This window comes from Mus musculus, chromosome 6 (assembly GCF_000001635.26).
Source record: "Mus musculus strain C57BL/6J chromosome 6, GRCm38.p6 C57BL/6J".
NCBI lineage: Eukaryota > Metazoa > Chordata > Mammalia > Rodentia > Muridae > Mus > Mus musculus.
In genome coordinates, this window is record NC_000072.6 from 127,711,297 (window position 1) to 127,723,013 (window position 11,717).

The 11,717-nt window shown below is 46.7% G+C and overlaps 1 protein-coding gene across 4 annotated transcripts in view; it reads right to left on the reverse strand.

Moving 5' to 3' along the window:
* Positions 1–11,717, reverse strand: part of Prmt8 (protein arginine N-methyltransferase 8) — an 80,459-nt gene that overhangs the window by 22,288 nt on the left and 46,454 nt on the right. For all 4 annotated transcript variants that reach the window (NR_157230.1, NM_201371.2, XM_030255490.1 and 1 more), the window contains one exon: positions 486–628. Coding sequence is in view for 3 of the 4 variants with exons in the window: in NM_201371.2 (NP_958759.2) it covers positions 486–628 (143 nt within the window). In the remaining variant the exon portion in view is untranslated. The remainder of the gene's footprint in view (positions 1–485; positions 629–11,717) is intronic.

Sequence of the window (11,717 nt, forward strand, 5' to 3'; positions counted from 1 at the left end):
ACTGCACATAGAGTCACCGGATGAGCACCCCCTTGCCAGCATTTCTCACTCAGTGGACTGACAGTGTAGCTGGACATGGCAGGAACATCCCAAGTTTATTTGGAGAGGGGAGAATCTGAGGGTCCAGGGGAGCTCAAAGGACAAGTGAAGTAATGATGGCAAATCAAAGAGGGGCAGAGAACCAGCCTTGTGGTTCAGAGAAACCAAGGCAAAGCCCTGGTACTCTGGCAGTTGTAACAAATGAGTTTCTGCTCTAGCCAGAGAGGACAAAGTTAGACCTTACTATGTTATACATTCTGACAGTTGGGTACAATTGGACCAGGGTTGGTCACTCGGTCCCCTGAAGCGTTTGTGCTTTGAAGAGACAGGTGATCCTCTAGCCCACTCCTCTCTGAAGTTCTCCTATGTCTCCCAGGCTGGAAGCCACGAGAAATGTGGCGAGACAGCCACCAGAGTGACACAGGGCCAGCATGCGGACCACTTACCAACCACTTGTCCCTGGCAAAGATCACGGTGTTGAGCATGGACTCGTAGAACAGACAGTAGCCCATCCACTCGCTGATGATGATGTCCACCTTCTCCACAGGCAGCTCCACCTCCTCCACTTTGCCCTTAAATATGGTGATGACTAGAAAACAAGAGCCCAGCCTGCTTTTAGGATGTCACTTACCTTATTCTTAACCAGGGGAATTGACTCAGTCATTGAAAAATGCTAAGCTCTTTGAAAGCTACTGGAGTGTGACCCCCCTCACCCCCCATCAAAGGTACTGGACAGTTACTCTGCACCTGACTCTATGCTAAGCCTCCAGGATACACCACGTCCTGTAATCTGCTTTAAGAAGTGAGCACACTATCCTTATCATCTTCTCTCACAGCTAAGGAAACTGAGGTCTCGAGATGAGGTGGTGGCAGTAAAAACAGAGTCTGGGTCTGATGGAATGGGCCTGTAACATCCCTAGGGTGCACCCCTCTGCTCCATGTGAGGTGACCATGACAACTCAGATGCAAATTGAGCAAAGGACACTGTGTGTGTTTGCTCTTGAATGTGCGAACATCGAAGCAAGGCCTTGCACTCAGTGGGTGCCCACCTAGTGTCTGTGAAAGAAGCAAACTGATGTTTTGACAAGACTGTGGATTCAGCAGACAGAGAAAACCAGGATTAAATGCTGGGTCTTCTAATTAGCTCTCTGAGTTCACACACTTGTCCATGCAACTCTAATGCAATTCCCTGAAGAATACCAAAGAACATGAGGTCTCTGTCGGGGCTGGTTGTATTGAAGAGATGAAACAACACCTCAAAGTGCCAGGCCTGTAGCTGTGGCTCACTGGAAGGTAGACATGGCAGACACATTCCTTATTTAACAATAGAGGGAGGAGAGAAAGGGATAGGGCTCCCGTGAGAAGTGACTTTCAATCCCATTGCAGCAGGAGAGTGAGTGATCTTAGTTGGGCTTTCGATCAGTGGACACATTTTTTTTTTTATTCTTTGATGCACAGATGGAGAGAAAACACAAGCATAGCATGTGCTGTGGCACTGGAGGGATGTTGTATCAGCTGTCTGGTCCCTTCTGAACATCTCTCCTGAAAGGCCACACCTTGAAGCTCTCAAGCCCTCCTTCTGTGACAGCCCTGGGAAAAATCACAAAATACCCAAGCTTTGCAAACAGAACTGAAGGGAAGCCCAGACCTCAGAGCCATGGACCAAATAAACCATATCTGCCTTGAATCCAAGGCAATATTGACTGGAGGGAGGCTCCTCTATAGCAAAAAGACCCACAGGCCAGAGCCATTGAGTAGTATCTTCAGGGTCGAGGATGCTATCAGCTGCCTGATGGTAGCTCCCTCTTCCTCAGGGTTAATCAAGGTTTAATCAGACTTTATAAAGTGTGCAACATTACTCACAGTTATCCACCCTCACCACCCACCTGGGATGCCTGTGTGCCCCACCTGGGCACTACTCATGACCCCTCCCCCCCAGAAGGAAGAGCAAAGTAAAGCCAGCCTTCCCTAAAATTTTGGGACAAGTGGGAGAGTCAAGTGTTAAGCCTGTGTTTCTTTGGGGTCTTGAGACCCCAAAGAAAGAAGTTAGCTAAAAGAAGGACCCATGGCACATCTTGATAATTCCCAAGGGAACAAAGCCAAGGGCTTTGGGAAATTTCCACACAATCCCTAACTTACTTCTCACTGAAAAAGAGCCGCCAAGCACACTCACAGACTTCTGCCTGCCTATCAGCTTGCAGAGCCTGGCTTATTTTGCCGCCCACAGTTTTACACTGTTTAATAGCCTTCCTTTTTGTTTTTGTTTGTTTGGTTTTCTTTGCATGCCTGCTAATGGCTCTTTCCTCATGTTTCTATGTAGGTGTGAAGCTGTGGGTCTTTTGTTCCCCTGTAACATGGCATGGCCTCCATAGGCCAAGGATAAAATCCACTTCTGCCTCTGGGATGCTATAGCCCCACTCGGCTGCTTAATGCCAGGCTCTACTGAAGATGACCTCAGAGATACTTAAAGAAGGAAACTACTTAAGGAAGAAAGGGTTTACTCTGGGCTCATCGTTTGAGGACACAGAGTACTGGCAGGGAAACCATGGCGGCAGGAATACAAGGCAACCCATTCCACTGCATCTGCAGGCAGGAATCGGAGAATGAACTGGTTCTTAGATCACTTCCTCTCTTTATTCAGTCCTGAATTCTATCCCATGGGATGATGGTTATCCCATGGCTAATATGGGTCTTCCCACGTTGATTACTTTAATATAGAAACTCCCTCATAGACATGCCCAGAGATTGTCTCCTAATTCAAGTAGATAGTATTAACTATCACTCATTTATGTCTATATGCATGTATATACTATTATATGTATTATCTATCTACCTACCTACCTACCTAAGCTATCTACCTATCTGTATACTTACCTATTGTAACCATATTGATCAGAATATAGTAGCTAAGGAATAAGAAGGCTAGCCCAGGGAGCAGGGAAGGCACTCAAGAAATATTCCATACATGTGTGTGTATCAGACTAGACGAAAAGCACACATCCCCTGCTTCCTATAGCTCCATAATCAACTTGACTGGATTTAGAATCAGCATGGAACTATACCTCCTGGTGTGTCTGTGAGGATGCTTCCAGAAAGATTTAACTGAAGACGGAAGACCCATTGGAATGCTGGCAGTCGTATCCTAGGACTGGTTTCCCTGATAGTCCAAAGGGAGAATGAACAGGAGCGTTCATCTCCCACTGCTTCCTGACTGAAGATGCAACATGATCTGATCTCTTATTCCACCAACAGGCCTTCCTTCCCAGCCAGGATGGAAGTTACCCTCAAACTGTGAGCCACAAACTCCTCCTCCTTAAGGCCGGGAATTTTGTCACAGCCATGAGAAATGTAGCCAGACCCAAATACAGTTCACCAGAGATACTCTCTAGATGTCCATAGCCAACACCTGTAACACCTCAACATCCATGTTCAGTGTCATATGTCACAAGATGTGGCCTCCTGGGACAGGGTTCATGTTAGTGGCTGGGGGACTACTGACACTCATGAAGCATGAGGCTAGCTCATGGGATTGTGTAGTCAGGCATACAAAGCTCTGTTTCCCTTGTCCACAGAGAGGCTCTTTGAGGGGTAGAAGCAGTGACCCCACCCCCAAGGCTCTGAACAGCTGCAGACCCCTTGCCCAGTCTGGACCTGCATCACCAGGGCAGCATAAGTTCAAGGTGGCTTTGAGGTCGCTATTTGGAGCTGTGTTCCCAGGCCATAGTGTGATGGAAAGTTTGCTCGACTAGCGGCGACAGGACCCTGGCTCATAAATTCTGCAGTGATTAATCATAGCTGAGTGTACCGTGGGGAGCCCTCAGCTCTGACTGGGGAGCCTTAACCCTGTGGCTTCAGTCAGAAAATTAGAAAACCAGAATTTAGTTGTTGTTGCTTTTAATGGGCTCTCTCTCTCTCTCTCTCTCTCTCTCTCTCTCTCTCTCTCTCTCTCTCTCTCTCTCTCATTTTCTTTTTTTATTTGAGTGGTTATTATAAAGTAAACTAGACCAGTCTAAGCGAGTTTGGGATTTCAATGTATCCATCAAAATCAGATGCCTCCATAGAGTCTGAAGTTCATGGTCTGCCATTTAATTCTGTTTTAATTATCTATTTAATTTTTAAATTTTACTTACTTTTTTTTTAAAGATAGGATCTAATACTGTAGTCCAGGCTGGTCTGAAACCCACTATGTATCCTTTGCTAGCCTCAAACCTAGTCCTAGGTTCTAGGGAAATTCCAGCATGAGCCTCGTAAGTACTAGATTGTAGGCATTGAGCCAACATGCTAATCCAAGAGCTAATTCTGTCCCGTAGAAAAGTGAACAATAAGGTCACGTTCGCCAGGACAGAAAACCCATTGTGAGTCATGAAGTCCCACACATCTGTCACTGTAACCATCACAAAATCCCTGTTCCTTCTCTCCATGCACTTTGCCTGTCTCCTGGTACTGGTGACACCTACAGTCACCATTAAGCTCTTTAGACATCCGCCCATGGCCTCCTCACCTAGTTGCCTATTTTACCTCCTGTTTCTAACATCTAGCAGACCACATGACTCTTCACAAATCATTCTTAAACTTCTCACATGAGTGAACAGATGAATAAACAAAAACAAACAAGCAAACAAAATCAAAGATCTTCAAACAAGTCCTAATTATAAGAGTAAAAACTTTATCAGTATTTGGAAAGCAGCTTGAAGAACAATTTCCCATGTGTTGTTAACTTAGCCATACTCCCAGAGACAATGTGGCCTGCTTTCATCTGCCTACCAAAAGAACTGGGATATAGAAGAGTCAAGTTATAAACCCCAAACCTGGCCCGCCTAGTCACCTGAGTAACTCACACAGCCTCAGTGGGGCTCCTGCCCCTACCTCATGAATGGGTACAATCATTTCTGACCTTCTACCACCTGCGATGGTTGTGCACATGGAGCAGGTACGGGAGAGATGGAGAGGAAAGAAGAGAAGCACCGTACTGTCCTTCTCATGGCTGCTCATGGAAACAAAAGAAGGGCGGACACAACAATGGCAGGCAGCTAGGCTTAGCCAGAACTACCAGTCTTCCTTGACATTAACTCACACTTTCCCCCTGCGTCCTGTGTTCTGCAGGACACAGATACCCAACAAATCTCCTTCACAGAATCAGAGCCTGCACATAGACAGGACACTGGTGATGGAAAAGAAACCATCACAATCTTTATTTGCATGTCCAGTGGCACTGTATCCAACAGACCCCATTAAAATGGCACAGGTAGGTCCTCATGTCATGCATTCAGCAAGATACCCTTTCCTGGTCCAAATCCCTACTCAGTGGAGAGCAGGGAGCTTGAGATTCCACGCCTCCCGCAGGGCATGCTTCCCATCCTAGCCAACTCTGGATGGCTGCAGGACTTGGAGGACCAGTCTACTCAACTTGGGCTCCAAAGACCTGTTGGCTTTAGCCAGAGGCCTTTTTTTTTAAACTGAAGACAGCACCTGCTATGTATCCTACTAGAAGTGTATTCATGCTCTTCCCATCAAAGACATCCGAGGACTCCTCCCTACCCCAAGCCATCCCTGAACACCGAGAAGCATCAGGGTGCTTTAGTCTGCTTCACACTCAGTGTACTGGCTGAGGGTAGGTGACCTTGCAGCCTGTCTCACATGATTATTAAGAAAGAAATGGTATCAGGCAGAATGGCTTCCACTAGGCTCAGGTGTCCAGAATATCACACACGTGCACACAGACACACACACACACACACACACACACACACACACAGAGTCTCATTCTCACCCTATTAACCAGACCAGAAGTCAACAAAGGACAGAGGAAAAAAAATGCCCCTTACTTCAGGAGATTTACACAGATGAACCTCCACCACTGAAGGTTTTTTGTTTTTTGTTTTTTTGTTTTTTTGTTTTTTTTTTTCTTTTTTGTTTTTTGTTTTTTGTTTTTGTTTTTTTCCCACAGATTGGGCCGCCCAGGAATCGAGATTTGAAAGGTAAGTGGTGTCTGTGCAGAGCACAGATGTTATTGTCTTTATTCCCTAGGCAGCGGTCGTATAACAACTATTTACATAGTGTTTCCATGGTGTTAGATGTTCTAAGGCATGCGGAGAGGATTTAAAGTATGTGGAGGATAGGCACAAGAAACATTCAAAGTCTACATAGTACACACGCTATGCTGCTTTATTAAAGGGACTTGCTCATGCTTGGTTCTTGGTATCCTCAGGGGGTTCCAGAGCTAATCCTTCATGGGCATTGAAAGGCAACTGTACATTAGTCCCCCTTATGTAAAATGCTCGTCCTGTCCCCACAGTCTAGCTGGCCTCTGCTCTAAATCTGTCAGGTCCCTGCCTCAGAGCCCTCTCTTCCAAAAAGTATTCTTTTACAGCTAGTGCTTGTCACTGCTTAACAATCAGATCTGAGGGAGAGCGAGGGGAGGAGGCAGTTGGGGTACAGGGGGTGGTGGTTGGGGTTTTCGTAGACAACCTATCTATCTGCCAATGCCTTCCTGCTGAAGCTGACTGGGAACAGGAGGCCACTCGGGGCAGGGTTAAGAGAAGCGTGCGCAAAACCGGCTCTCTACAGCAGGCACGTGAGCTGCTCCCCCACGTCTCCATGACTGTCCGTGCTACTGCACAGCAGCCCCCAGCTGCCTCTCCTCTTCTTTAGAGGCACATTCACGACTTCTAATGACGCAGTAGTCTTTGTTCACTGCCTTTGTGACCATGCATCTTTTACGAGGCTAGAAGCTTCGGGACAGCACTGACTTTTGTTTTCCTAGTCACATGGTCAACTCCTGTCATACCTAGCATGAGGCCCGGCATATGGGACAATAATGCTCGAAAGGCCGAATCGATAAAATTACTAATGGATCGTTTCGCCGCAGTTAGGAAAAGGAGAGGCAATTGCCTGGAGCTTCGGGTGCAGGTTCATTCAAAACAGTTTTACATGATTAATCTCATTTCTTCTTCTGACAGCATTATTTGTCAAGCTAATAAATGAAATGATAATAATAACAATGGCTAACAGGAATTGGCTGCTGCTGTTCTGTCCCATACAGTGGTGTGCTAGAGATATTTGACTGGATCTCCTTAGAATTTCACAGTACAGGTTGTGGAAACACACAAGGGTCAGTTTCAAGTCACTGAAGTGACTGCATGCTTTCCTCGGGCCTGTGGACTATGGCCCTGCAGGCTCACATAAAGAGCTGCAATGGACTGTGTCAGCTTTACCTAAGTAACCACCCGGTCCCCACAGTGACACCATGAGGTCTGATTCACCATGGTCCCCATTTCACAGAAGAAGAAACTGAGGCGCGCGCACACACATAGTAACTCATCTTAGGTGGCTAGCTGCATTGGCCCAGATGGATGTGAGCCAGGAGTGGCCCCATGCAGTGTCCCAAGATGGAGACAGACAAGCATCAGCTCAAAGGCATCCTCATGAAGTCCATGCTAGCTTTTCCTGCAGGCTCACAAGCAGCCTGCTATTCCAGAGCTGATCACTGTGGCGCACACAACTGTAGGGATCCTGCAAAGACTTCCACATTCACCGTGGGTTGCTACTGAACATGCAGCTCACCTGCTGCTGGGAGCCAAGACCCCAGGCAAGGAGTAAATGAGAGAATCTTGGTAGTTGGTAGGGAAGACTTAACTGAACAACATGGATGTTTAAATGAATAAAAGTACGTCTCAGCTAGGCTTCCACCTGAGAGTCTACCAGGTAGGTAAAGGTTAGGAGACAGCCTGTGGGGAGACCACGCCCACACACAGTCATCTACCTCCCACCAGTAGCAATGCAATATGGACTTTGCCAAGGGACTCGTGAGAACTACCATGGACAGTGTGTGTGTGTGTGTGTGTGTGTGTGTGTGTGTGTGTGGCCCAGAAGAAAGGGGCTCAGCCAAGGCCCAGTGAAGCACAGACCGGGAGAGAGAAACTAGGATGGTAACCTGGGGATGTGGGAGCAGGGACAACTCTTTGGTAGTGTGGTCCAAGAGACGAGACCCAGAACGTCAGGAGAGCAGTAGGGATGTAGAATCCGCTTCAGTGAAGAGATGCTTTCTGATGACCGCAGCAGCCCAGGTGCCTAGCTGTGAGGTTTTGTCAATGGAGTGATCCTAAGATGGCGAAAGTGCCTGTCACAGAACCGACTTAACAATTACAGCAGCATCGGTCTGAATAACACACAGCTAACCTTTTTGGAGTACCTAATCTATGCCTCAAGCCATGCCTCGGGTGTACCTCCTGTATAGAGCTGTCTGTTCTTTCATTGTGCAGTGACGCAGCAGGGTCCTTCAGGGTTGGATTACAGAGACCCTTGTGTCCCCTGCACTGTGTTGTGTCAGCTACACTAAGATCTCTTCCATCTGGGACATGCATCCTTAGGCATACGCCCAAGGTGAAGGAAACAGATTATACCTTTGTGTTCTGTTTACAGAATCACACCAACTTTAATCCCTGCCCTGTGGTCAAGCTGCACAATGAGGGGACTTTCAGCAGCGTTTCTTCAGCCCCCTTCCCCATCCCTGGCTTCTGCCGTGGAGGAAATAATAGTTGCTGGTGTTTTAAGTCAGAGAAAAGTGGCTGAAACAGGCATGAGCCACGTGTGGATCGAGTCGCGTGAAGGTGGCCCATCTGTGCAGGTGGCTTTCAGTAGGTGTGTGTCTTCATGTGAGTAAACCCACCCCAGGAGCCCCCACGGAAGTGGAGAGGGAGCAGGTATTTTGTGTGCGTGTTGTTATTTATGGCCTGCCGCCCACACTGCCGACACTCATACAACTGGCGGCGGCACGTCTAACTCATCTCCATGGAAGCGCTCCTTCAGTCGAGCTGTCCTCTATTGAGGACACATGCCAAGGCTGAGTAAGCTGGTTCAGGGGATGTGGCCTGCTGCGGTGTCACCAGCCCCACCTACCTGTTCTAATTTGTAGAGAGGAAGAAATGAAGGCCACTGGGCCTGGGGCTCCCTTGTTGGGACGGTGTATTTGGGTGGGCAGACCTGAGACATAGGGGTAGCCCAGGGGCTGGGTTTAGTGACAGCAGTCTAGCCTTCACGGGCGTTTGCTTCAGTTAAGCATGAGACCAAACAGAGCCAAGTATAAGCTGTAACAATCCACAGCATGAAATGAATTGAAACAAGTGAGCTGGGGCCAAGCAAACTAGATGTCCCCATGCTGCTGGGGAAAGGAGGAGGCATAGATGCTATGGGGTGCAGTGGGGGATGGGAAAGCCTGAGTCAGGAGACAGTGGCTCAGCCTGGCCATCCATCACCAAGGTGGAAGAGGATGGCATTCTCGGAGGACCACTGTGGGTGGGGCAGTGGTGCTCCGGAATAGGAGAGGCCCCCTTTAAGGTGGAGGATGATGGTCCAGCACGGAATGGCCAAGTGAGTCAGGAGGTGGGGGGTCTCTGAGAGATTGGTTACATGGGAGAGGAGTGATCCAGTAAGCCAATATATCAATAACAGGACCATGGCTTTTCAATGTCAGAGGAAGGAAGTCTGAATATAAAAAAGGAGGAAATGAAGAGTAGACGCCTGGAGCTGCATTAGCAGTAGAGGAGTCACATGAGTTCGGCTTCAACAGTGCATGATGATAGAGATAGGAATGAGAATTGTATATATGTGTATGCACACATTCATCACAGACATGTGTGCACACATATACACATACTCACACAACACACACACATATACACACATGTAACACACAAACACATACATCTATTCTATACATACACACATGTTACACATACACCACACACATATATCAAACACATGCATGCATGCATGCATGCATGCACATACATACACATATTTACACACACATATTTCACATACATACTCAGGCCCTGGATCTCTGCAGTGAGACATCCTGACATTCTAAAGCTAAGAGGCATACCCCTTCTTAGTTTTTGGTTACTATTGTCTAGTCAAGGACCTTGGGGAAATGGCTGATTGAAAACAGAGGCACATGAAACAAAAGATGAGCCTGTAATAACTGGGACTGGGAAATCAGAATCTAGGAGAAAAGGGGAAAGTACTGGGGCCAGATCTAAGATGCTCTCAGAGACCCAGTCAGGGATGGATGGAGGTCAAAGTACAGATAGCCAGATAAAACCTACCAAGTACAGTATGGGTGTACAGTAAAAGTGTTGATAGTAACTAAAAATGTGAATAATTATAAAGAGAAATGATAACAAGATGATAGATGGTGAACAGACAGATCGATGATAGAAATGGATGATAGATGATTAATAGATGATAGATAGTAGCCATAGACGGTGTAGACAATGTGTTTATATGTATATAAAAATACTAGTTTTAATTTGTAGAGAGGAAGAAATGAAGTTAATGAAAGACACATGGTAGAGATGGGTAATACAAAGAAAATAGATACATGATAGATATGATAAATAGATATGATAGATAGACATAGAGTATATAGATAGGTGATTGATAAATAGATGATAGATTGATAGACACTGAGATATGATAGGTAGATAGACAGAAATAGAGTATATAAATAGATAGATGGTAGATAGATAAATGACAGACACAGAGATGAGAGAGAGAGAGAGAGAGAGAGAGAGAGAGAGAGAGAGCGCTACAACACATGGAGAATGAAATGTTTACAGGATTTCAAAGTACCTCCCCCAGAACTAACTTGCTCCAAATATATTGTGACAATAGCAAGAAAAGAAATTATTTCAGCCAGCAGCAAAAGAAATAATAATTAAAAAGTACAAGGGGGAAATAGACCCCAGAGGTTGGAAGTCACATACATACAAAGAAGCCTACAGAGGGATGAGGGTTGAGGGTTGAGGGGGGAGGGGTAGGGGGAGGGGAGGGGAAGGAATGGTCTGAGCACAGTGAAAGGCCCCTGGGGCTGAGGAATGACCAAGATCCCTCACAGTAAATCTGATTCTGTAGCCGGGCATGGTGGCGCACACCTTTAATCCCAGTACTTGGGATGCAGAGGCAGGCGGATTTCTGAGTTCAAGGCCAGCCTGGTCTACAGAGTGAGTTCCAGGACAGCCAGGGCTATACAGAGAAACCCTGTCTCAAAAAACAAAAAAATCAAAACAACAACAACAAAACCTGTATCTATCTACACTTACCCCTGTTCCCACTTCCAGAACAGTGGATGCAGGAAGAAGTGCTCAGGACAGTGTTCTGACTCCCACCCCTTTGTCCCCACCTGTCCTTGCTCCACTGTTGACATCTGTTAACTGGGAAGAATCACTTGCCTATTTAGAAGAATGGAGAAGGGACTGAGGGGAACCTGGGAATGGCAGGCAGGCTGTGTCACTCAGACACAAAAAGTGTGGCCTGGTTTCATTTTTTTTTTCCATATATAGAAAAGACACCTGTCCTCCCTCTATCTGAGTCAAGTGCTTTTTAGAAGAGACATGTCCCCAACCCTGCTGAGGGAGCTAAGAGATGATAGACATTTAGCCAAAGGTCAGGGGTCAGAAGTCAGAGGTTGGGATATTTAAGCAATATTTGCCCTGTTCGGTTTGAGGGCATTGCTCATAGCCATAAGAGCTACTGCCCATACAGTGCCCAACCTTGTACCTGTCACCAATGCCCTCCCCTCCCTTTCACTCTGCTTCCTTCTTCACCCACCTAGATTCTGCTACAGCTTGAAAATGGTTGATGCTTCCCCACAAGCCTATGTATCAAAGGCTTGGTCT